The 25,418-nt window shown below is 52.0% G+C and overlaps 2 protein-coding genes and 1 long non-coding RNA gene across 11 annotated transcripts in view; 2 read left to right on the forward strand and 1 right to left on the reverse strand.

Annotated features, from left to right (window-relative positions):
- DHRS7B (dehydrogenase/reductase 7B) overlaps positions 1 to 6,272 on the forward strand; it is a 60,795-nt gene extending 54,523 nt beyond the window's left edge. For both annotated transcript variants that reach the window (XM_007092287.3, XM_042966326.1), the window contains exons 6-7: positions 2,182 to 2,334; positions 5,057 to 6,272. In XM_007092287.3, coding sequence (XP_007092349.1) covers positions 2,182 to 2,334; positions 5,057 to 5,262 — 359 coding nt within the window. In that variant the 3' untranslated portion in view covers positions 5,263 to 6,272. The remainder of the gene's footprint in view (positions 1 to 2,181; positions 2,335 to 5,056) is intronic.
- A 1,804-nt stretch (positions 6,273 to 8,076) lies between these two features.
- On the forward strand, positions 8,077 to 10,730 carry LOC107180563. The gene is made up of 2 exons (XR_001511319.2): positions 8,077 to 8,584; positions 8,985 to 10,730. It is a non-coding gene; the product is annotated as an uncharacterized LOC107180563 (long non-coding RNA).
- TMEM11 (transmembrane protein 11) lies at positions 10,506 to 23,673 on the reverse strand. 8 transcript variants are annotated; one of them, XM_042966328.1, is made up of 5 exons: positions 23,524 to 23,596; positions 20,135 to 20,575; positions 15,980 to 16,090; positions 15,672 to 15,749; positions 10,506 to 11,417 (listed from the first exon to the last, which is right to left on the reverse strand). In XM_042966328.1, the coding sequence occupies exons 3-5, from the start codon at positions 15,991 to 15,993 to the stop codon at positions 10,901 to 10,903; spliced, it is 609 nt and encodes a 202-aa protein (XP_042822262.1). In that variant the 5' UTR covers positions 15,994 to 16,090; positions 20,135 to 20,575; positions 23,524 to 23,596; the 3' UTR covers positions 10,506 to 10,900. The 8 variants fall into 8 exon arrangements, 4 of the variants coding, with proteins under 4 accessions (XP_042822262.1, XP_042822261.1, XP_042822263.1 ...); XM_042966327.1 differs by lacking the exon at positions 20,135 to 20,575 and having other exon boundaries at positions 23,524 to 23,621; XM_042966329.1 differs by lacking the exons at positions 15,672 to 15,749; positions 15,980 to 16,090; positions 20,135 to 20,575; positions 23,524 to 23,596 and adding exons at positions 13,319 to 13,431; positions 13,582 to 13,669.
- Positions 23,674 to 25,418: the final 1,745 nt, after the last annotated feature.

Below are 25,418 nucleotides of genomic sequence, written 5' to 3' on the forward strand. Positions count from 1 at the left end.
GCTCAGCACTTTGCAAGGGCCGTACCAGACATCCGGCCGGACGCTATCTGAACCGGAGCTGTGACAAAGACATCTTCTTTCTCTCCAGATACAAACCCCTGCTTTGCCTGTGGTTCTAGTCGCGTGTCCTTAGGCAAGTAACTTAAAGTCCCTGACCCTCTGTCTCCTTGCTTGTGAAGAGACTGACGGTTACCGCACACACTTCACAAGGCTGTGTTAAAGATGAGAGGAGACACCTGGAGACCAAGAGTCCTTTGTGAACTGTGGGGTTCTCCATCCATAGTTGTTTCTGGGGTTGTTATTTCCCTGCTCACCAGCATTCCATTTTGACTCCCGGCAGCACAGGACAGCTCTCTAAGACAGCTCTAATGGTTCAGGAAGAAATATAATCACAAATGATAAAACAAATGAGGTGAAATGTTAATAACAGATAAATCAGGGTAAAGGATATATTCTTTGTACTAAATTACTTTCAAACTTTACTTTGACTTAATCTCCCTGAATTTTGTTCTCCACTTGGCCTGTGGCTGCAGTAGGTCCCGCAGAGTTGGTCTGGGCGCTTTATGACGAGCAGACTGAGTGTGGCGGTGTGCCTGGGCATGTTAGCTAACCCTGGTGAGCAGCAGTCTTCTTGACTATAAAATGGGAGAGCGGCCTTACCCGCTTCCCACCGCTGGTGGGATGATCTAGGTGGCCTGTCGAGCCCCGTGCCCTGCAGGTCGGAGGGGCTCACTAGTGACAGCCGTGGTGATGGTGATAAGTCAGCCTGGCTGAGGACCTACGGCCTGGGACTCTGTGAGAGTAGTCATCAGGGTGCAGCCTTCTATTTGGGGACCCCCCCCCCCAGGGTGACTCTTCTCAATCCTTGGGCCTGGGCTGCACCCCTGGGATCACAGCTGACAAGAGCAGCTCTCTCCACCCACCTACCCGCAAACTCCTCGTCCAGCCCCCAGCAGCTCGGCCCACACCAAAGGCGCTGGCCTGAGAAAGGCACCACAGGGAGGGCCGACGCTGGACTCTCTCACGTGCCTTGCCGGGACACTTCCTTGCTTTTTCCCTTCCTGCCATTTCGGCTGATGGATGCCCCTTTCCCATGGCTAAGCTACTTAGAACTCTGAATTGGAGGAAACTGATTTTCAATGGAGATGCTGTGTGTTTCCCAAGAATGTCATTGTCGGGTCACTGTTGTCCCCCCTCAGAGCACCTTTCACCACACTGTGGAGCCGTGGCCGACAAGCTGCCGTGGCTCGACTTCTCCCAAGTGGAGCAGGATCGATGGCTCTTCCAGATGAAGCCACTTCATGGAAGTTTATCAAACAAAATACATAAGAAAGCTAAGCATGGATTTTATACACACACTCCCGTGCATGCAAGGATGCTCACTGGCAGCTCTGTTCAGTGACGAGACCTGGAGACAAGCCCGGAAGTTCCAACCCCTGAAGTCTGGTGGCCCATGGAGAGCATGGTGGGCCTGCACGGGTGCCACAGAGGCTATATGGTCTGTATCACCAGGGGGAAAAAGCTACTGGCAGGAATAATATAAACAGTAGAGCTCACTTCTGTTAAAAAAAAAAAATTAAGTGTAAAATCACATATATGCACATAGAGTATCTAAAAAGTAAATGCTGAGAAACCATTAGCATAGGTTATCTCTGGAGAATGGAATTGGAAGACAGAAGGAAGACTTTGACTCTTATATCCTCTGTCCCACTTAAATGTTTCACTCATTAGACATTAAGTTGTGATATATATATATGTTTTAACTCTTAATGTTAGAATAATTTCAGACTTAAAAGTCGCAGGAACAGTACAAGGAACTCCCGTGTCGCCTTCATGTAGATTCCCCAGTTGTTAACGTCTGACCATATTTGCTTTATCATATTCTGTGTGTGTTGTGTGTATATATGCATGTATGTGTGTATATATGATTTATAATTTTTTTCCTGAATCATTTGAAAGAGGGTGAGGAATATGATGCTCCTTTACTCCTACACAGCAGGGTATTTCCTAAGAACAGGTATACACTGCACTTCCCTAAGTCAGGAAAGGAACACGGCTGTAATACTGTAATCTTAAATTGTAATGTCAGTTTTTAAGTAAAAGCGAATGAATGGGAACGAATATGTGGGCCTGTCTCAGGCCCTCGCCCTCACCTGCATCTCTGGCCACAAACCTTTGCAGATGCGGCCTCCAAACATGCAACCCAGGCGTTCTTTGACTGTCTTCGTGCCGAGATGGAACAGTATGAGATCGAGGTGACTGTCATCAGCCCTGGCTACATCCACACCAACCTCTCTGTAAATGCTGTCACTGCTGATGGGTCCAAATATGGAGGTGAGGCCCTAGTTTCTCTTTTCTTCCGTGAAAAGCTGTCGGCTGGCGATAGCGAGATGTGCTTCTCTCACCTGATGATTCTTTGATTCTTTTTCATTTGGAATGTAATTTTTTCAAGTTTATTTATTTGAGAGAGACAGAAAGAGAGAGAGGGAGGGAGGGAGGGAGGGAAAAAGAGAGAGAGAGAGAGAGAGAGAGAGAGAGAGAGAGAGAGAGAGAGAGAGAATGAGTGGGGGAGGGGCAGAGAGAGAGAGAGAATCCATGCTGTCAGCACAGAGCCCAGTGTGGGGCTCCATGCCACGAACCATGAGATCATGACCTGAACCTAAACCAAGAGTGGGGCACTTAACTTCCTGAACCACCCAGGGTGCCCCTGGAATATAATTTAAAAAAAACCTTTTTTAAAAATGTTTACTTATTTTTGAGAGAGAGAGAGAGAGAGAGAGAGACAAAGTGTGAGCAGGGTAGGGACAGAGAGAGGGAGGCACAGAATCCGAAGCAGGCTCCAGGCCCTGAACTATCAGAAGGATGGAGGGCTCGAACTCAGGAACCGCAAGATCATGACCTGAGCCAAAGTCGGATGCTTAACTGATGGAGCTACCCAGGCGCCCCTGGAATATAATTTTTAAAACTAAAAAACTTGATGTATGGGTGTTGGTTATATATACTGTTGAATAATGGTCATTTACCACGAGCCATCCTTAGCCTGAGCATCACCATTGCAGCTGTTGGAACAGGGTCCCTGTTGGCCAGGACTCAGTCCTTAAAGGACTTTGAGGGCCAAGCTGAAATGCTGCCAGACTTTCCGCTAACCCATCCTCAGTGAATTAAAGTAAAATCAAAGTGGATTAATCGCATGGAAAGTATGGGTTGCTTGCCCCAAAAGATTCCCCACTCAGTGTGCTTGAGAAATGACTGATTTCAGGATACTCAAAGGAAAGAGCAGTCTTCTGGGGTGACGCTGGGTGTACCGGTCTCAGATCTCCCATCTTGCTTCAGCCAAAGATGTGGTGAGCTGACCTGCAGTCACCACTAGTGGGCTGAATGGCCCGGCCCCAGCGTGCAGGCTCAGGCCAGCCTCCCGGGTCAGGTGACCCATGCACGCTATTGCCCTGGGAACTGAGTTGCTTTCCCACACTTGCGTGGGGCCTGCCTCCCTCTTAAGTACTGACCTGCCTGTCCTGCCTCCCTGGATGTGACCTTTTGGGCCTATGCTATGGTGTTCACCAGGGGCCTCCTGTTCCTGCACCTCACCTCGGCCAGACCTGAACTGCACATGCCCTGGATAGGCGCTCACTCAGCAAGTCAGCAGAAACCATATAGAGGCATAGAGCTAGAGAGGTTCATACTTATTTATACCTAGAAGAATCTCTTTTTTTTAAGTGTTTATTTTTGAGAGAGAGAGAGCAAGCAGGGGAGGGACAGAGAGAGAGAGGGAGACAGAGGACCGGAAGTGGGCTCCACAGTGACAGCCCAGAGCCCAGTCCAGTGCTTGAACTTGTGAACTGCGAGATCATGACCTGAGCCAAAGTTGCCCCTAGAAGAATCTTTTCCAACTGAGCCACCCAGGAACCCCTAGAGGAATGTTTTTTTTTCTTTTTAATGTAAAGCTCTTTTCCTTTTTTTTTTTTTTCCAGTTTATTTATTTATTCTGAGAGAGAGAGAGAGTGTGTGCGTGCGCACATGAGCAGGGGAAGGTCAGAGGGAGAAGAGGACAGAGGATCCTAAATGGGCTCCAAGCTGACAGACAGCAGAGAGCCTGACGCAGGGCTCAAACTCACGAACCGTGAGATCACGATCTAAGCAAAGTCAGATGCTTAAGCCACTGAGCCACCCGGGTGCCCCTAGAAGAATCTTTTTTAAAAAATTCCCTCTATGGCCTTTAAAAAGAAGCAACTATCAGAAATCAATTCTGTGTTGACAAAAACCCAGCGAGAACAGATATCGGTGAGGAGGCTCACGCGGTTTGGACAACTTACAAATAGTTTCAAATGGTCTGCGCTAGTGGCCTCTCCTCTCTGGCTGCCAACTGGTTCTGCTTGGTCGGCAACGTTGTCACATCACTAGGAAAGAAGGAACATCAGTTGGCGTCAACCAGCCTAACACCTCCTAACCTCCCTGAGCTGCCTCTGACACCGAAAACGAACCAAGGATTTCTTCCTGTTCCTTACCGGTCACCACATGATGTGGGGAACTGGGACGTCTCTTCCTGACCCACCTCACTCTCAGTCTGGCCAGCTTGTCGTGCACATGAGGGGTCATAGTCTCCTCCTATCACCTGTCTGGCAGACCTCACGCCAAGCTACCCCAGACAAATCAGTGCTGCGACACCCTTAGTTGTGCGTTCCGGTAGACAACAGTTCCCAAGGTCGGGAATCAGTGTGTGTGTGATTGCTCTTTGAGACCCCATCTGGGCTGGCCTTTGGCCTGTGTCATGAGCCACCAGTTGTAAGCACTTACAAGGTCACCCATCTACCTCGTTTCCACATCTCACCCACAGTCCCCTTTCCCCCCTCACACACACTGAGCTGCTGATGGCTTCCTCATTTCTTTGGAGTACGGAATAGTCAGGGATGGTGGCAAACCCCTTGCCTCCTGACAGACTGTGGCAAGGGCCCCATGATGGGAAATTCAGCCGACATCGGTTCATGTCAGCTCAAGTCCTGCGGAGAGAGACTTCTGCTTCTAAGTTCATGTGTTTCTTTGGTTTTGTTTATTTTAGTTATGGACAAGACCACAGCCCAAGGCCGAAGCCCCGTGGAGGTGGCCCGAGATGTTCTGGCTGCGGTGGGGAAGAAAAAGAAAGATGTGATCCTGGCCGACCTCCTGCCTTCCTTGGCCATTTATCTGCGAACTCTGGCTCCTGGGCTCTTCTTCAGCCTCATGGCCTCCAGGGCCAGAAAGGAGCGGAAATCCAAGAACTCCTAGTCGCGCGTCCGAGGTGGGATAGGGAAGCAGCACCTGCCTGGGTACAGGTGCTGGACAAGGGACAGCTGTGTTTGTTGAGACTTTACTGGATGTTTGTCTTACGAGTGGGAAAGATGGAACATACATACACTTGTCCTGAACTGAAGATCCCTGGCTAGGCCTCTGCTAATAGAATGAAAACCAAAAAGGCAACAACCTTCTTCCCAGGGATGAGGGGTAAACCTTACGGAACAAATGTGGAGCTCATTTTAAAGTAAGGACCTGAAATAAATGAATGAGCAGTCAGAGGTGTAGTCCTCAAGGGCTGGAAAAACTATGCCTCCTTTGAATTCCAGCCTCCGCCAGCTCCTAGAAAGTGTTTCAGCCTTGAAAACAGAAGACATCCTGACATCACCTGACCCAGTTCTCCTATTTGACTTATCTGGACCACGTGCCTAATTGTTTTGGCAGAGGCACCTGTAGCACTCAAGGGAGAAGGCTGTCGTAAGAAGCCATCATCCACATCCATTTTCAGGGCTCTACAGTCCATCATCCAACATGACCAATGGGCTAATACGCCTTCTGTCTTCCAGCATAACCCAAGTGATGCCGGCTTTAGTTCCTAAAAGGAGTTCCCTGTTTCCCCTGTAAACTCTCACCTCAAGCCCCGTAGACGAGGCCCCACTCCAAGCAGAAGACGAATTTATTAAGGAAACAGGCAAAAGGGAGAGGAAAACCCCACATGGTCCCGTGTATCCTCTAGGAAAGAAGACTCAGAAGCCTGGTCAGGTGGGGAGGGATTGTAAAGCGGCATCTGGTCCCTGGTGAGAGCAGTCATTTGCTAGCTGTGCCTGTTGGATGCCTGCTTCCACCTTTTTGATTTCTTAAAAATACATGGTTGAGGTTCAATGAGTGAATCAACTTCATATTGAAAGTTTAGGATGAAACTTTTCCTATTATTGAGGCTGAAAGTGGAAATTGTGGGTGTATTGTATGACTTTCCCAACTTGGAATAAAAATCTTGCATATCATACCGGCACCTCGCACTGTGTCCCAACTCTGGTCCTATGGAGCTTGTGTTTTAAAAGCTATCCCTGAAATAAAAATGGCCAAAGCCACAGCCTGTGGTTAGTGTTTGAGGCCGTCAAGTTTCCTGAGAGCAGGAGCATGAAGAGTGGGGCGTTAGATCTGGTGATCTTCCCCAGCTCCCACCATGGGCCTGAACATTCCAAGGGCCCCTGGTTGAAATGTGCATATAGACATATGGGTTGGCTCTTCATCTTCCAAATAAACCATCTACTTCCCTCCAGACATGGAACAGAGAGACCTTACTGTTCACATCAGGGCTCTTAGAGCCAGGGAAGAGCTGGACCCAAGACAGCAGTAGCAGCCACTCTAAAGCCTAGCGTGACATTGAGTTAAATGGCCAAGGGCACAGCAGGTGCTCAGGAAAAGGCAGTGACAAAGAAAGCTTTTCCTCTAAATGGGAATGAGAGAACATCTCTCCTTGGACACGTTGATGGGCACTTTCAACAGGGCCCGTATCCAAGTGCTGCCCTTTTCTCTCCGATAAACAAAACGGGCAGCACCTGGAGGCCGATGCGATCTCCTGCCCTCAAAAGAACACACGTTTAGCAGCCACACGGTCTGTCATCAAAAGACGACGTCAAACGCACTGTTGAGGTGGTTGCTTTGGGGGCCACTGTGACAGTGGCCGGGAGCCCCCCAGGCCCTGACTGGGGTGCAGGTGGCACGCAGAACTTGGAGCAGTCGTGCAGGGTCTCAACCTAGATACAACACTTGAGCCAGATCCCAAACCACTGGATGTGTCTTTACCATACATTCTTGAAGACTCAACCAACTCACTTGCTAAAACTTACTTTAGAAACTTTATATTCTACCGTATGAATAGTGAATAATGTAATACAAACAACCATTAAATTTAGCTGGATCTGGCTGTCTGCCAAAGGCTGAGGCCCAGCTGCCCTTGAGGAGGTTGGCAAGGTCAGAGAGGTACTGAAGATCCGCTCGCACCGCAGCACATGCTCTCTCCGGCCTTGGAAACTACGCAGAGGACTAAAAGGGCAAGCGATTCAGGGTTCTTCAAAAGTCCGTGTGGCACATCAAGCCATGTTGGGGGGCCTCTGGAGTTGGGCGCGGCTCCCCGGAGACAGCACTGCCTGGTAAAGGCGGGGCTTGCTGTCTCCACTGGGATGGCGGCCGCAGCCCCTTTCCTGGGGACCAGGACCCCAACTTGGCATCTCTTTTTAAAAATTTTTTAAAAATGTAGATCCTAGTTACTTAACACATAGTGTGCTAATGATTTCAGGAATAGAATCTAGTGGCTCATCACTTACATATAACACCTGGTCCTCCTCCCAGCAAGTGCCCTTAGTGCCCATCGCTCATTTAGCCCATCTCCCCACCCAACACCCGAGAGCAACCCTCAGTTTGTTCTCTGTATTTAAGAGTCTCTTACAGTTTGTCTCCCTCTCTGTTTTTATATTATTTTTTCTTCCCTCCCCTTATGTTCATTTGTTTTTTATCTTAAATGCCACATGTGAGTGAAATCATGATTGGAATACATTTATTCCATTGAATGTATATACCACATCTTTATCCATTCACCAGGCAGTGGACATTGGGCTCTTTCTATACTTTGGCTACTGTCAATAGTGCTGCTACAAACATTGGGGTGCATGTGCCCCTTCGAATCAGCACTCCTGTGTCCTTTAGATAAATTCCTAATAGTGCAATTGCTGGGTCGCAGGGTAGTTCTATTTTCAGTTTTTGGAGGAACCTCCATACTGTTTTCCACAGTGGCTGCACCAGTTTGCATTCCCACCAGCAGTGCAAAAGGGTTCCTCTCTATCTGCACCAACATCTGTTGTCGCCTGAGTTGTTCATCGTGGCCATTTGGCAGGTGTGAGGTATTATCTCACTGTGGTTTTGATTTGTGTTTCCCTGATAATGTCACTCTTGCTTTCAGATCGGTGTCTGAATACGAACATCTGCCGCCTGGGGTGGTGGCGGTGCTGTTCCAGTTTCTCCTTTCTGTCCTCAAAGCTTTGTTCTCCTCTCTCTCTTTCATCCTGGGATTCTGGGTATGGTTGAAAAGCTCAGTTCTGGATTGCTTCTGCCTGCAGATGAAGTTCAAAGGCACTTTCCACTTTGCTCTTTAGGTCTCCTGGTGTTTCACTGGTCCGAGGGCAGAAGCAGGCGCGCCTGTGTTTCGTGCCCAAATCAGAGCATGGAAAGTACAACCAAGTGAGTTTCCAGATGGCAGCACCACACATCTGCGCACTGCTGAGCGGCCACGGCTCGCGAGTGACTGGATGGAATGGTGAGCGCGCAGCTGCCTGGGCACACTGCCCGGCTCCTCGCAGGCTCCATGGAAGGAGTCTCCCTCCCCTTCAGTGGGGCCTGACAGCTGCTGAAGCAGATGTGAACACTTCGGAGGGCGCAGATAGACTAACGAAGAGAGACCGCCCCTGAGCGCTTGCCAGAATCTGCTCCCCCCGCATTCTTGACGAGTTGACCTTTACAAAGGCTCTCTGCTCTCCTCTGAAACTGGGGTGAGACTGGGCAGTTCCAACAAGACTCACGTAATTAGGTTAATTGCACGATGCATTCACAGAAATGGCACGCACAAGGCTCGTGTGTGGACTTTGCAGAGAAGGGCCCAGCCGACTTGGCCTTTGTTTCTCAGTTGGCAGTGACTTAAAAATTGCTGTTTCTTCCAGAGCATCGTGGCACGTCACAGAGGAGCACAACCCACTTGTCAGCGATGTCGAAGTGGGAAGGCGACGGGAACAGAGAAGCCGGCGCCCACAGAAGGGAATCCTTCCAGCTGCAGGAGGTGTGATCCTGCCGCTCCCCTTCCCAGCCAGTTTGGGGCGCCGCTCGCGTAGAGGCCTGGAACATGAGAGTCCTGCCCCGCGCTCCCCAGCAGTGCCGAGCCCTCACCCTGGCAGGAGACCTGTAAGTGAGGTGGTGTCTCAGAACCTGGGCTAGTCCAGCAGACAAGAATCAGTTTGTTGAGCACAGCCTCAGGCACCTTGTTCGCACTTGGCCTCTTCTCCTGGTGAGGGCTTCTGCTCAGCCCTCAACCCACCGAGATGGCTACTTGTCCACTTCTAGCCTCCTGCCCCAGGAAAGCTGATGTGCAGGCAGAGCATGGGGCTCCCTTTCCGAACCTGGGCCGTTTATTACAAAAACACCTACCATTCCGGCCCAGCAGGCTCGAGCGCCGGCAGCCAGACGCCCAAGGGACCGCAGGCACTGTACAATTGAGACCAGGTCTATTTGTCTGGGATCGCTACCAATTTATCCTTTTGCTCCAGACGGCCAGACTGCCCCGTAAACGACAGTGTGTAGCCAACACCATTTTGCCACCCGGCATTCGAATGAGTGATTAGTATTTCTAGGCTCCTCGGAGTTACAGTTTTTCAAACTCTTTGTGGATGATGGACGGTCCATTTTGAAAGCTTTTAAAAGCTCTGAGTCTCCCTTACAATAAATAGCCCAGTCACTCCCTTTGAGCTCTGAACACCTCCGCATGCACCCCTTCATTATTCTCTGGTATCAGCTCTTCCTGGTAGAGCCTTTAAAACTAGGTTGCTTCTTGAAGATGGACCCTTCAGAAAGAAGTACCATGTAGCTCTTCAGGGAGGACTGAGCAGGCCTTAGGAAGGTTGCAGTTAAGGCGGGGAACCCAGTGTCTTTGTGGAAAGGCCGGTTTCATTTATCCGAAACCTTACAGGGATATGGAGGATGGTGTGCAATCTGCCCTTTGCTGTGAGGGGGACACGGGACCTGACTGCTATGGAATGGGAACACTGAGACGGGCGCCGAGGGGAGGGTGCTTCCTCAGCCTAGGGCAGTGGGCTTGAACTCAGGGTCCGCCTCAGGAACAGCTCAGGTGCCGGATGTTCATTTGTGTGTCCTTCAAAATCAAAAGCTCTGGACAGGGGATCCCAGGCCTCAGTTCTCCACGTGGACCCAAACGGAAACCCAGTGACCTCTGGACCTCGTCACCTGATCCTACCACGTGGCCCGAGCAGCATTCAGCTGTGCTGGCCTTGAGAACGAGGCCGCCGTCAGAGGTGAACCGCTCTGGGAAGGGTCTGGGCCTGCCTTGTTCCGAGGCCCGTCCTTGCTGTCGATGGCGACACCAGGTGCCCACCGCTGCCCCGGGTGAGCTACCACCCAGAGCAGACTGTGGGCAGCAGCTAGGCAGTCATGGAAAGAGAAGACACCCGAAGTTGAAATTCTCATAATTTTAATGGTCAATAGCTTCTGGTTGGCTCTGGATGGTACAGTTAAACAATATACTTAAAGACCTCCCCCCGCCCCCCGCAAGCGCATTCACATCCCCTCGGCAGCCGTGCCGCCAACGCGCACCGCCCGGTCTTCCCAGACTTCCACCGCTCGGACCCCCTGCGGGTTATGGAAATCCATATCTTAGTGTAAGGAGTTGAAAAACCCTTGGTACGCCTGTGACCTGTGTTATTTTTTTAAAATAACAGATATTAAACCAAACACCTTCCCAGGCTCCGCCGCCGCCTCACAGAGCAAAAACCTGTTACTGTGGCAAATCTGAACACTCTGTGGTCTCTCGTGGGCCGGGCCGATTGCTTCTCTCCCTGTTCTACTGAAATCATACGGCATAGAGTTCGTAAATCTTCTTTACACAGTACACCAGGGCGGCGAGTGCTATCGTGTTGTGCAGTCTCTTTCTGTGCAGGTCGTCCTTCCGGACCAGCACCACCGGGGTGGACGAAGTGAGTGTGTGCAGGGGCAGGCGGGACAGTTTATAGGCGTCGTACTCCACTTGGTACTTGCAGCAAGGGTCAAACTGCCAGGAGATGCCGTAGAGGGTGCAGCAGGCCAGGCTGAGCACGCCTGCGGGCAGGGAGATGTAGTGGGAGTAATCTAAGGGCAGCGCCAACGGGGTGAAGAGGCAGGCGGTGCCCGCCAGCACGGTGGTCTTGTGCAGGCAGTTGCCCACGGTGATCCAGCGGGCAGTCTCGTCGCCGATGCGCGTGGGCTCGATCACGATGTACTTGTACTGGGCTTCCAGGGCCTGCTCCAGCTCGTACTCAAACTGGTCTTGGGCGTTCTCCCCATTGTAGATCTCGTGCACGATGTAACAGTCTGTGGCCGACAAGCTCACCCTTGGAGTGGGGGTGGGGTGGGGGGGGAGAGAGAGGAGATAGTTAGGCTGAGGGGCACACACACCACGCTTCGGCGCTGAGACGCCGCGAGAGGTTCGTGACTCAAGTCTGGGCCTGGCGCTCAGCAGAGAGCCTGAGCTCCTGAGGGCACCACATCTCACTTAGGAGCTAATCCTCCCTGGAACCCAATATGTAAGATAGGAAAGATTTTATTGTTTTTCTGAGAGAATGATTACTAGTGAAATGTAGAAAAGACACAGGAAAGAAGGGGTACCCAGCTCTCCAGAAGATGACAGCCTATGATGTGTACTGGGCCCGGGAGATAGCCTGAGGCAGTGGACAGATCCAAGTTCCCTAAGGAGCCCCAAGGAAGAAAGAATGGTTTCAGCCCGGTTCTTATCAACACAGAGGCCCAAGGTCGGCAGAGTGACACGTGCTCTTGGTTAATCAGGGCGATTGCAGGAGGAGGCTTCTTTGATGGAAACCAACAGACCTGAGACCAACAAAGCCAAACACTCTGCCCTTTGCAAAGTTTAGAAGGAGTCAGCCCTGCCCTGCGGGACAAAAGATAGATAGATAGGGTCGCCTTCGCCTTGGATGAAGGAGCACAAAACTCCTCCGGCCGTCAATAGAGGACAAGCTGCACAAAGCCCCCACGGCCCTTCCCAAAGCCAGCAGCCTCAAGAACAGCAGTGACTCTGAAATTTAGTGTACGGACGACACAAAGGGCCCCAGAGGTTCTGGCCCATTCTGACCCTGGTCCTCCAGGACTCTGTAGGTGTTTACTGCCAGTAAATCCTCCTCTCGTTCGTATAAGAAACACTTCACAAAGACCCACTTCAAGTGGCTGAGCTGATCCGACGTCCCCCTGGGACTAGGGACGGGCGGCCTGACCCTCACCAGCGGAAGACAAATCTGGACGCTTACAGACAACTCAGCTCTGGGTCAAGGCCAGATAGCTGGCTGTGACCGTGGGCCACGGGGCATCGCAGGCAGTTTCGGGATCCTATGTGAGGTCCCTCCAGTGCAGACTTTGCATCCAAAGCAGAGTCTTTCCACACCCCCTGATGGGCAAACCTAAATATAGACCTGTACGTGCCTTGTCATTTCCATTTGGCTTGTTTCAGCCTGTCCAGATCTTTCCAAATCTCCATACTGCTGTCTAGCATATACTGTTTCTCCTAGTTTTGTGTTCTCTGTTCATCTGGTAAAAAGCCTTCTTTATACCAGCCTCTGAGAGGGCACTGCTAGACACAGCTCAAGGCTGGATCAAGTCACTTAACCCCTGTCACAAGCAGTGCAGAGCACCTCTCACATATGCCTCAGCGGCTGTGAAACAAGGTCACCCCCAGAAGCTCTAGGTCTTGGCCCTCCTTCAGAGATGAAAGCAATTACATGTTAGATGTGGTGAAAATCAGGTTGTCATGGGTGCACTTCAAGGACAAAGGCCGGGCGATCAGAGCCCGAGACCACAGCGACAGACCCCTGAGCACTCCTTCCAGTTACTACCTACTACCCCCAGGCAGGATTCAGCACAGTAGAAACTACTTTCAGCCAACAAATAAGCAAACCTAAGAGGCAGTTTCACTCTGTTAGGAAAATGCCTGATCAATACTCTCCTGTGGGCACATCAGAAAGGAAAAGTCACTTAGGGGTGCCTGGGTGGCTCAGTCAGTTGAGCAACCGACTTCAGCTCAGGTCATGAGCTCGCGGTCCGTGAGTTCGAGCCCCGTGTCGGGCTCTGTGCTGACAGCTCAGAGCCTGGAGCCTGCTTCAGATTCGGTGTCTCTGTCTCTCTCTGCCCCTCCCCCGCTCATACTGTCTCTCCCTCTCAAAAAACAAATAAAACATTAAAAAAAAAAACAAAACAAGAAAGGAAAAGTCACTGGTAACAGGCTGACCGTGCCCCCAGGGGCAGGGGGAAGGGCATCCTCCAGGAGGGGCCTCCGATCCGGGTGGGAAGCACTGTAGCAAAAGCCGCGGGCTGGGACTCGGGCAGAGGGAAGTCTTTATCCTGAAAAGGTAACTGTAATTAAGCTGGGCTCAAGGAAGCCTCCTAATTAAATCACAGGCCCTAATTAACCAGCATGCACTGGGGAGAAGTTGTTCCCTGGGGGTCGGACAAGAAGCCTCCTAAACATGGGACGTTGCCAAAGCAGCTCACCAGTAGTCAGGGCTGCCTCTCCACGATGGGTCAATGAGCTGTTTCCACAAGAGTCCACCGGAAGTTGAGAAAACAGGAAAAGTGGGGTTTGCCCTTTCAAGACCTCCACTTGGTTTTCGTTCAGAGAGAGGAGATGGGGCTGTTTCAGTCCTTCCTCCCAGGCAGGACTCAGCACTTTAGAAGCCAGTTAGCAAACACGCCAACCTGAGAGGCAGGGTTTCACGCTGGTCGGGTAAGTCACTGGTAAGGGGCTGACTGCGCGCGTGCGTGCAGGGGCAGGGAGAGGGCTTGCTCCTGGGCCGCGTTCAGGTGGTGGAGAGGAGACACTTCCAAGGCCGTGTGTCCTGCTATCAGAGCGAGTCCAGGGATGCCTTTCTGGCCACAAGGTTCCTCTAGAATGTTCAAAGCCGAACGTGGGTGTCAAGACTGGGATTATAGAATGTTCCTGACCAAACCCAACTCGACCTCAGTACGGTGCCCTCTCTGCCCAGCAGATTGTAGCCATCCTGAACATGGTGGAAAAAAAGTACTGTGAGGCCCAATAAGAAATGCCTGTTGAAACCCCACCGACCTAGAACAGACTGCTCCATTCTGGAGGCCCGTCAGCAGGGAGATCCCACCTCGCCCTCCCCCAGCTTCTGCAAGCCCCGCCGGCATCCCTATCCACACCGCCTGCCTTTTCCCAGCCCGTCCCAGGGGCGGGCGTGGTGGGCACGGTACTCTCCTGTCCTTTGTTGACACAGATGAGTAGGTGTGTCTACGGGTCCCTTTGAGCCTGACCCTGTACCCTCCGGGTTCCTGTCTCACCGCTGCTGTCACGTGTGCCTGCGTCAGGCCCGACGGCACAGGAACGGACAGTGAGGGGACATGGACGGCCGTCCACCCTCTGCCTTCCGGCTGCCGGCAAGTCACAAACACCACAGCTCAGAGGAGTGTGTGTGGGCACGGGTTTGCTCCCCCAATATACACATCCAGAGCACGCCAGCTTCCTAAAGCCGCCGCGGCTTTCTGTGGGCCGGCCACCCCACTCCTACCCATCACCAGTCGCCCACAGTGCAAAAACAAAAGAGCGTAAGCCACACTGAAGTAACATCCCAGGGGCCTTCAAACAAGGCACCCTCTGCAGCCAGTCCAGCAGGCAGGCACTGCCACACCACTGCCCTGACCCTCTCGAATCCTCTCAAAGCCAAACTACTCGGCCCAAATTCAGGAAAGGGATTCCTGTTCTTGTTTCATTGCCAAAGGATATAATCTGAAGTCTGGAGAAGGAGATTTCCAACATATACAAGGAGATAGCAAGGTTCGAAACACACACACACACACACACACACACACACACACACACACACACACATGTTGGGGCCCCCCTCTGTTAGAGGCCACCCCATCAAGTACTCAACTTCCACCTGGCTGTGGCAGCTGGGGTGCCCTATGTGCCTGCAAACATAGGCGTTAAAAGCTGCCTGGACCACAGGATTCAGTTCACATGGCTGCCATGGGCAGTTACTTCAGAAACCTGGTGGCTGACTACTCCCAGGAGAGAGGCATGTCCATCACCACCCAGGTACCCCAGGGCCCACCCACGTGTGGCTTGCTTGTTTCCGGGTCGAATGTAACCCAACTAAAGAAGGAGCCTAGTTAGAAGGTTGCCCTGAACAATTTCAGAGCATTACCAGCCAACCCCCAACTTGAACCCTGGTACACAAGTGCATATGGGAAAAAAAAAAAAAAAAGCTAACTGGGAGTCTCTGGGGCTTAAGGGACTTCATTTGTGCTTTCCATGGCAGGTGTGTAATGACCAGTAAGAGTCCTAATAAAGAGTTCATGTAAAAAAAAGAGGAAGAGTGTGAGAGGGAAAGAGCAGTGATGGAAAAGTATCTACGAGATCAGTGAAAAAGGCCAAATCCAGAACAGTGATTAGAGTATGCGAACTTCAGTGCACATGCTTGCTTTTACACGCATTTCTGGAAGTACAAAGACCTGAGAATTCTATCACTTGGGGAGGGGCATGGAGTGGCTCCAGAAAGGAGAGTCCCGTTTACCAAATGGCTTCTGAACCTCTCGAATTCAGCACGTTCCGTGGTACTTACCACGAGGTAAGGGTTACGCTCTTGCACACCCTCTCTGCCAGTGCTGAGATCGATGCGCACGTTGAGCCCTTAACCAGCCTGTGGAGCAGAACATCAACCCATCTGAGCTGGGATGGCGGCTACAGATGTGGCCTCAGGGTCACGGGCACTTGTGACCAGGGCTCTTGGATCCGCCTCCCTCCCTCTGCCTTTAACCACAGTGGGCCCGAGACCCTCCGCTCCCCTCCTCTGAATCTGTGCTCGCATCAGAGGGATCCCTTGGAAACACTGGCTTTGTGGTGAGAAGGTGGCCGTAATGAAGAAGCAACCTGACAAACTCCATTCCCTGGGTGCGGGTATCTTCTCTGCACAGCTGGCAGCCTGCCCGGCATGTGGCCCTGGGGTCCCCTGCACCACTGGGAAGCTTCTCTTAGAGGGATCTGAAATTACAGAAGTAGTCTCAAACATGGGATCCCCAAAGTCTGCAGATACCTCCCCAAAAGTCAGAGCTGCGCAAAAAAGTTCTGAGTGGCACTGTCCGAGAAGAGCAGAACTGATGGGAAGGGATCGATAAATTGAGCTGCTCCTCCACGAGAGGGAAACCGGAGGTACAGCTGAATCCCTCCCACGCAAAGCGAAGGAGAAAGCAGGTTCAGAACACACGCAGACGGACAGACACATTCGGAAGCACACAGAACGCAAGGATACGGCATTTAGGAACGTTTTCATGTGTGGTGACTAGGAAGAAAAACAAGGAAAGGACAATTCAGGAGCGAGGTGGCCTCTGCCTGCAAGAAGGGACATGTGCGCCAGGGTAATGCTAGTTTTCTACTTCTTAGGCTGAGCGGTGAGCACGCAGGTTTAACTATCTTCAAATCACGGGGAAATACAGATGAAATTTCCTGTCCTAACCATTTGTAAGTGTGCAGCTCGGTAGCGTTAGGGCACATTGCTGGGCAACCAATCTCCAGGACGGTTTCATCTTGCGAAACTAAAACTCTGTCCCCGTTAAACGACAGCTCCCAGCCCCCACTCCCCACCTTCTACTCTGCGTCTCTGTGAATCTGATAACCTTAGGTACCACACGCAAGTGAAATCATATAGTATTTGTCCTTTTGTGGCTGGCTTACTTAACGTAATGTTCTTAAGGTTCATTCAGGTTATGCAGCATGAGTCAGAACTTCCTTTCTTTTTAAGGACGAATAAACAATGTTCCATCATATGTATACACCTCACTTGTCTATCCATCATCCATCCATGATGCTTGGGCCACTTCCACCTTCTAGCTATTAGGAATGTGGCGAACGTGGTATAAACCTACCTGCTCAACTCTCTGCTTTTAATCCTTCTGGATACGTATCTAGAAGGACTGTCGGATCATGTGGTCATTCTTTTCATTTTTTAGATTTTTTTAGAGAGACGGATCCGCGTGCAGGTGTGTGAGCAGGGGAAGGGCAGGCAGAGAGAATCTTAAGGATACAGACTCCAAGCTCGGTGCAGAGCCTGACTCGGGACTCAGTCTCGTGACTCTGAGATCATGACCTGAGCCGAAATCAAGAATCAGACACTTGACTGACTAAGCCACCCAGGCGCCCCTAATTCTTTTCATTTTTGAGGAACCACCACACCGTCTTCCACAGTGGGTGCATCATTTTATTTTTTAAAATTTATTTACTTCGAGGGAGAGAGAACACGAGCACGAATGGGGGGAGGGGGAGAGAGAGAATCCCAAGCAGGCTCTGCACTGTCAGTGCAGAGTCCGATGCGGAGCTTTAACTCGTGAAGCCATGAGATCATGACCTGAGCCAAAATCAAGGGTCAGCCACTTAACCGACTGAGTCACCCGCATGCCCCACGGCTGCGTCATTTTATATTCCCACCAAAAGAACATGAGGGTTCCAACTGCTCCACATCCTCACCAGAAGTTATTATTTTGTTTTTTAAAAAAACAAAATTGACAGAGGATGTCAATCCTGAGCTCTGTGAAGGCAGAATGTGTTTTCGTCACGGTATCCCCTGCACTGGGCCTGAATGTGACGGGTCACCTAAATGCATCGGCAGGGCGGGGCGCCCGGGTGCTTCAGTCGGTTAAGCGTCTGACTTCTATCTCAGGTCATGATCTCACCGTCCATGGGTTCGGGCCCCACGTCGGGCTCCATGCTGCCGGTGCGGAGCCTGCTAGGGACTCTCCCTCCCCCTCTCTCTGCCCTTCCCCCACTTACTTACGCTCTTTCTCTCAAAATAAATAAACTTAAAAAAAAAAAAAAAGACAGTGGAAACTCATTTGAAATAACTGACAGGAGAAAATTACATGAAACTAGGTCCATATGTCAGGTTGCTCTCCGCCTAATAAGCACGTGGTCACCTATGCTCTGTGAGGTGCCGGACTGTCCCTCTAGCCCCCAGATCGAGGAGAACGCACTTTTGGCTAACCGAAAGGAGCAACTGCTCCCTCAGAGAGGGAGTAGGAGCCAGAGAGGCAGGCAGTAGGACTGTACATTGTGGATTGAAAGCCCAACAAGGGGGCGCCCAGCTGGCTCAGCAGCTAAGCATCCGACTCCTGGTTTTGGCTCAGGTCATGATCTCAGGGTTCGTGGGGTTGAGCCCTGCGTCGGGCTCTGCGCTGACAGCGTGGAGCCTGCTTGGGGCTGTCTCTCGCTCTCTCTGCCCCTCCCCCGCTCATACTCTATCTCAAAACAAATACAAAAACTTAAAAAAAAAAAAGTTGGAAAATTAAAAAAAAAAACAAACGAAAAGAGTGGGGGCAATTAGTACAGGAAGACACAGGCAGGTAGCCCCAAATATTGAGGACGGTTCCAAACGGGCCGAGGAACTTCCACAGGCACCTGACATTATCATCTGTCTCAAAGGAAGCCCCACGCGAGACCACACTTTCCTCCTCTGTACTCTGGAAACCGAGCAGCTCTCTGCCGTGGGAAGAACACAGCGCACCAAGGGTGGGAGTCAAGAGACCTGGATTCAGGTTCCCTCTCGGCTACTCACTGGCTTTGTATCCAAGGGCGACACACCCGGCCGTTTCGAGCCGGGCCGCCCCGCGTCAACTAGGGCAGAGGCCTTACCTCTCCCCCAGGGCCGCGGTGGAGGTGGAGCAGGGGTCAGGCGTGCACGCCAAAGTGAAGGCCGCCAAGCACCGCCCCCATGTGAGGCCCAGGCGGCTGTTTACATTTAAATTAATTAAAACTACAATAAAAAGGTGCCCGGGTGGCTCAGCTTTGGCTCAGGTCACGATCTCACGGCTCGTGGGTTCGAGCCCCGCGTCGGGCTCTGCGCTGCTGAGCCTGCTTGGGATTCTCTCTGTCCCTCCCCCGCTCGTGCACGTGCTCTCTCTCCCTCAAAATAAATAAATACATAAATAATCTTAAAAAGAAAACCGTAAAATAAAAAATCCAGTTGCTCAGACGCGGGAGCCACACTTCCAATGCTCACGCACACGTGGCTAACGGCTACCCTCACGGACAGAACAGATCGGCAACGCTTCTGTCGTGGCAGAAAATCCTACTGAACAGCCCTGAGCTAGAGAACTCTTATGGCTACTAAGTGATTACTGGCTTTCCCAAGAACTCTGTGGCCCGTCCAGTGGCTGCTGGCACCGGGGACCGAGCACAGTGGCAGCCGGGAGGTTCCCCTGTGCCGGCTCTATGGAGCACCTCCCGCCTCCTCCCGCGGTCTCTGCTCACTGAGGCCCAGGACACAGAAGCTAAACTCAGGCCTGGCTTCAGCCGCCTCCTCCCGTCCCTGGGTACAAGGTTGCCCCTCCGTTCCTCAGAAAGTCGGGTCCGCGCTGGAACGCGGCCTACGGGACTGAACCACTGAGGCACAAGTCAGCGCTGCCGGAATCCAGACTGCTCACGTAAATCAAGGAAAATGGAAACTCGTGCCTAACAGGATGAACCCCAGCGGATGATCTTAACACGCAACATCCAATTTCTGGAAGCAGAACGTGTGGCCCAGCCGTGCCGGGCTCCACCTTCTGGCAGCCAGCTGAGGAGGACCCACAACTGTCAAGGGCCACACACCCAGAGACTTGGGGGCGGATGCCGTACCCGCGCGGCTCATCCAGACCAGGAGGAGAGAAACATTTTTACCACACGCTAGAGCCAGAACGGCAGTTTTCCAAGAGAAATAAAATACCCCAGACCCCTAAGGTGCCTCAGCTCTAAAAGGAAAGGATCAGACCAGAATGAGGAGAATGTCACTCCCGGAATGTGAGCCACCTGCCCACGTGGCTTGTGGCCCATCTGTTCGGCTGGCCTGGGAACTGCGCCCTTCACCAGCCATCCGGGAGCACGTCTGTCCAATTCATATACGAAACAAAGCGGCAGAAAGGAGGCCCAAGTCCTGGGGAATAAGGTGTGGTACGCAAAGATGGGGAAGCAGTCCCGTGGCACGGGCCGCCTAGACACGCCGACGGCTGCACAAGCCAGGGGAGAGGAGGGCCGCGAAAGGTGATCTCACACTACAACCTGAGCATTTAGTCCAGTTTGCACGGCCCTCTGAACACCCCAGGTCTTCAGACAGCGCCGCTGCCTCGCACCATGGTCAGAATCAGATCAAGGACTTCTTCACATGATGAGAAAAACAGGAACTGACAGCACGTGGCTATACTCCCATTCCAACAATCACGGAGAACTCAGGGATGCTCAGAGGCCCTGAGGGAGTGAAGAGAAGCAGCCCGAGTGGGACAGGAGGGACCGTCTGTGAGCTGGTCCACGTTGGCACCCGAGTGGCAGAACACACAGATGCCTGCACTGTGCCTTCCTAGATGGGCAAGCGTGTCTCAAAGACGCCGACGGGACAAGTGGCAATCTGTGTCGTGTGCTCGCTGCCAGGGTGCTGAATTTTGGACAAGAATTCAGGTTACAGCTCAGAGTGTGATGTTCTTCATTATAAACACTGTTGATTCCCTGGATTTAATGGAGCGGAGAGAAAAATCAACATGCAAGCAGCTATCATTTTGCTATTTCTTACCCCTCTCCTATTTTAGTCTAGACCAGTATTGTTATATCAACAGAACTTTCTGCAGTGATGGATGTGTTCTCTATCTGTGCTGTCCAGTGTGGTAGCCCCAAGCCACGTGTGGCTACTGAGCACATGAAATGTGACTAGTGTGACTGAGGAGCCGAATTTTGAATCACTTTTTACTTTTATTTTTTTAAGGAATCTCTACACCCGACGTGGGGCTTGAACTCACAGCCCCGAGATCAAGAGTTGCATGCTTTACCGACTGAGCCAGCCAGGAGCTCCTGTTTTTAATTACTTTAAATTTAATTGCCACATGTGACTAGTGGCTACTGAATGAACACAGCTCTAGACTCAAGAACCAGGTAAAGAATTCACACATTGGGTATTCTAAAGTGGACCGTCATTAACGCTGTCTTGTGGACAGTCTGGCACTAGGCAGGGCCTTTAAATACAAGTCATGCTTTGGAGTTTGCAGGCCCTGGCGAATCTGGAAAGTTTGCCCAAAGTGTTGCTCTGCTCCAGCCCCTGCCCCAAACCAGGCAACGTGTCCTTCAGTTTCAGCATAAAGCAGACTCCAACTAGGTGTGTCAAGCAATTCTAGAAAGTGGTCTCACAATGTGAAGCTGAGATTTGAGTCAGCATGAATGTGACATGGAACAAACTCATTTAAGAGGGCCATAAACAGCCTATTTCCGACGCTGGAGCCAATAATATGCTTGGGCCTCTTAATCTGCGGCGCTGGGCAATCAATTAATCCAGCCTGCCCCACCCGAACACTCTTTCCGCCCACTGAGCAGGGATGGAGGTGTGCCCAGAAGTTAGCTAGCTGGCCCAGCAGCGGGTTATGTTTCCATCCCCTGCTCAGCGTGGGAGGATCTTTGGGAAACCGGGCTCCGGCAAATGTCCCCTCCAACAGAGCCCGCGTAGGGCCTCGCAGCAAAGGCAAACAGAGGGGCTCCCCCCAGCCACACCACGTTATCTGGAAGAAAGAGAGATGGTGCCACCCGAATCACAAAACCTGACACCCCAACCCTGGCTCACATACAGCATCTGCATGAGTGAGTAGTTCCAGGCCAAAGGTTGCGATCTGAACACCTAAGGAGACTAGGCAGGTAACTGCAGTGAGTCGAGCCGTCAGGTGAGTAATGAACTAGAGAGTACTTGCCTTGGCCAAAAATGTCGGCCACCACTCAGCTTTGCGAGGAGAGTTTTATGTGAAACCTTTCAGCTCCTAAGTACTGGCAACTAACTTAAATTCTTTTTTAAAACCGATGGTCAACAGCCTCTGGGCTGCTGGTTTGCAAACTCAGTTTTGAATTAATGCTGGTCTCCAACCGAGGAGAAAAAAATCCCCAGTATCTGATTTCTCAGATCAATAAAAGCTTAACTTGTACTGGCACGGCCTTTGGATGACGTCTGGGGCATCCCCACTTGGCCCTTTCAATTGTTTTTGTCCAGTAAGGACAAATGCCTTTCAGATACTCTTGAGTCTTCTAAACAGGTCACTTCCTATTACTAAAGGATTAATGTTCAGATTGAAGACCTTGAAGACGTTTGCCAGGTTTAAAGACCATCTGGAAACCTTTAACTTCTTCCTATGGTCTGATCTAAGAAATACCAGATGAGAGTTGGAAAAACAAAAATATCTGCTTGCCATTCACTGCTTTTCCACGGAAGAGGAAATGCAGAACTGATAACATTGGGTAACTCTGAGCTTAAGAATAAAATGCAAGCTGGTTTATCACAACTATCAAAAAGGAATCTTCTGAGCTGAGAAAGCCATCTGCACTAAACAGCAATGAACGTGATAGAATCAAAGAAAAGGAAAAGGAGGGTAGTTGAGAGAAAGAGGGGGGGGTGAGGGAAGAGAGAGAAAGATAACTTTTCTGTTTAATAAGCCTCTCCAAAAAGACAAAAAAAAGCAAACACAAAACTTTCCTGCTGACCTCTGCTATACCAACCAAGCCATAACAAAATGGACTGAGCAGTCGAATCCAGGTGATTCCACCAATACACATCCTTTCCCAAATTTCTGGTAGCTGAACAGCTAGCTTCTAGTGGCTTCTACTAGGTGACACTGCTTTCCTGAAGCAAAAACTGTAAATTCAACACGAAGCACGAAAACTATTCCAATCTCATCTTCTACAAGTCAGTTCTACAAATCGAGATCCACCTTGGAAGACACAAGTCCCTTGCTCCGTATCCACACACCATTCATTAGGAAAGGTCACTTCAAAGGACTTCCACGGCAGGGGCGCTTGCAGAGAACCCGCGAAAAGTCGCAAACATCGAGGGTTCGAGGAAGCGGCCGGTTCTCGGCCCGGGAGACAAACTGGGGAAGGTTAAGGCTCCCCTGATAAACGTGCAGACTGCACTGCCCTGCCCGCAGCTGGCCCACTTAGTGAAGGTTTCCCCTTCCTTCTCCCTTCCCCGAGCTATTCCTCGCCACGTCAGGGGTCGCGGCCAATATGACCACGCTCGTGGCCAGGTGGGACGGGAGCTTCGGTCGCCGCTCGGCCGCGGGATGCTAGGCGGGTCCCTCGGGCCTGCGCGGGGCTCCGGATCCTTCCCGCGTGGCCCGGCCTCGATCCCCGGCCCGACCCTGTACGGCCGCGGCCCACTTCGCCCGGCCCCGCCATCGTCACCTCCCCTGAACCCTCCATGGAGACCGCCTCAGCCCAGCTAGAGGGGGCGCCGGCTCCCACCCAGATCCTGGGTCGGCCCGAGCAGGAACCCCGCGTGCCCCGCAGGGGTACGAGGAGGGCGAGTGGGCGAGAAGGGGGAGCCCGGGTACGAAGGCAGGGACAGCGGTGCGGCTCCAGGAGGCTTTACTGGCTCCCCGGCTCCTAAGCCACTCGTCCTGGGAGAGCAACAGGCCCCCGGATCTCACCTCTCTCGGGCGCTGCCGCCACTGCTGCCGGGGCCAAGACGCCTCCTTCCCCAAGCGGCCATCTTGGAGACACTCTGCTCGCAAATGTCTCGCGCCAAGACGGCCTCGGGATAGCGGGCGGACTGAAGGGAAATGTAGTCCGGGCCACATCCCCGGACTGCCCGGGAGGTGAAAATCGAGCCCCACGGGACTACAATGTCCAAAATGCATCGCGCGCGCCGGAAGCACCGCCTCCTTGACGTCGCCTGGGAAATGTAGTCCTCAAACCTTCCAGTAGAAGGAGGCACTCTGGGAGGAGTTCTATTCAGGACACCTTTTTAGAAATTAAAATTCCCAAAATTCACAGGCTAGGAGTTACAGGCGCCCACCCGTTAGTACGGCCTTGGGCTTCAAGAGCAAAGCGCGGAAGGAGAGTGGAAAGGAAAGTGCCTACAACTCCCAGAGCGCCACGCGGGAGGCGTCCCGGCGCTGCCCGCTGCGGTCGCCGAGCGGCGCCGCGCTTGCTGTGAGGCCCGCCTGTCGCTTGTCGGTCCTACCCGCGCTCGCCGCCCTCGCGCCCGCCCCGCAGCCGGCGCGTCCAGCCGGCGCCTCGGTCTCGCCCTCCGCGAAGGTGGCCCGATCTGCCCTTCACAGCCGCCTCTGTCCACTAAGGTCACCGAGGGGCCCGAGGCGCCACCGGCCCTTCTCGGAGGCCCTCGCTACTCCCGCTCCATTCCCCCAAATGCTCTGGACTCCCGGGATGCTCTGGGGACAGGACGGACGCGGTCCCTGCTGCCACGAAAGTCCCTGCTTGCAGACTGTTGGAATTGAGAATCTCAAAGCAGAGAAGAGGAAGAACTACAACACGCGATCATTGCTATGAAAGAAACATGGTCCCGTAGAGAGAAAAGCCGATTTTAGGTGGGCCAACTTAGGCCCTTTGGTCTCCACCACGCCTCCCACTCGTGTCTTGGTGCGGGGACGTGAGCATAATCGCATATTTCCGTGTCTTTGAAGGTATATGGGGGGCAACACCCCCGCCGCCCCCGACGGGATCCCTGCACAGGACCTGGCATTTCCCTGCCTGGAGGCTGCTGTAAAGTCAGGAGAGACTAAATGGAAACCACGGATTCCTAGATGCGGCTCCCGTGAACCTTTGGGCTATTTGGGCGGAACCTTTGCAGTGTTTGAACTCATAGTCCCTCTCCTGCTTTCCACAGACAACGTTGCCAGACACATTAGGGGCTCCATAAATACTTGAGCACCTCTTAATATGTCAAAATGTCCAGATTCAGAGACAGGAAGAAGCACAGCGCTCCCAGCATCCAACTCTGGCGGAGCTCAGCAAGCCTGGGCAGGGGGTTGGCAGGTGTAGAAGGCACTTTTACCACTGAGGATTCATCAGTATTTCCTTCCAGCTCACATTCTGCGGTAGATTTAAATGCTTGAAATCCTCTCACAGTCCCTCATCACCTATGCGATGAAATTCAAGCTCCTTAGCACAATCTGGAAGCCCCTTCGTGGTTTGGAGGTTGTCTAACTGACCAGGTTCAACTGCCTCTCCTTGCCTGGAACTTGCCAGGCTGGCGAATTCAGAACATTTGTAGGTCCCTAGTTGTTTCATGTTTTCCCTAAAAGTCTTTCTCTCCCAGCCAACAATCCTTTGTCCGTTCCCCCCGCCAACTATCCTTTAGACTTGAGTCTGGTCCCTCAGAACTATCTGCTCTTCTCGTTGGGTCACACAACCTTGCCTCAGAGTCCCGATGTGTAACACGCTGCTGGAGACCTCTGAGCAGTTATACAGATAGGCCCGTTTTCTCCAGCCCGGTGTGGTGATTAAGAGCGTTTCTGGGGATTCTAGAACAGCTGGGTTTGAAGCATGGCTCCCCATTCTGGATCCGGGGCTGCTTCTGTAA

Source organism: Panthera tigris, chromosome E1 (genome assembly GCF_018350195.1).
Source record: "Panthera tigris isolate Pti1 chromosome E1, P.tigris_Pti1_mat1.1, whole genome shotgun sequence".
NCBI classification, from domain to species: Eukaryota; Metazoa; Chordata; class Mammalia; order Carnivora; family Felidae; genus Panthera; species Panthera tigris.

Excerpts from the sequence above, each read along its gene's own strand:
- TMEM11 (XM_042966327.1), bottom strand. Across the intron at positions 11,418-15,671 it reads AGCGTAACCCTTACCTCGTG|GGTGAGCTTGTCGGCCACAG; the intron begins GTAAGTACCACG and ends CCCCACTCCAAG.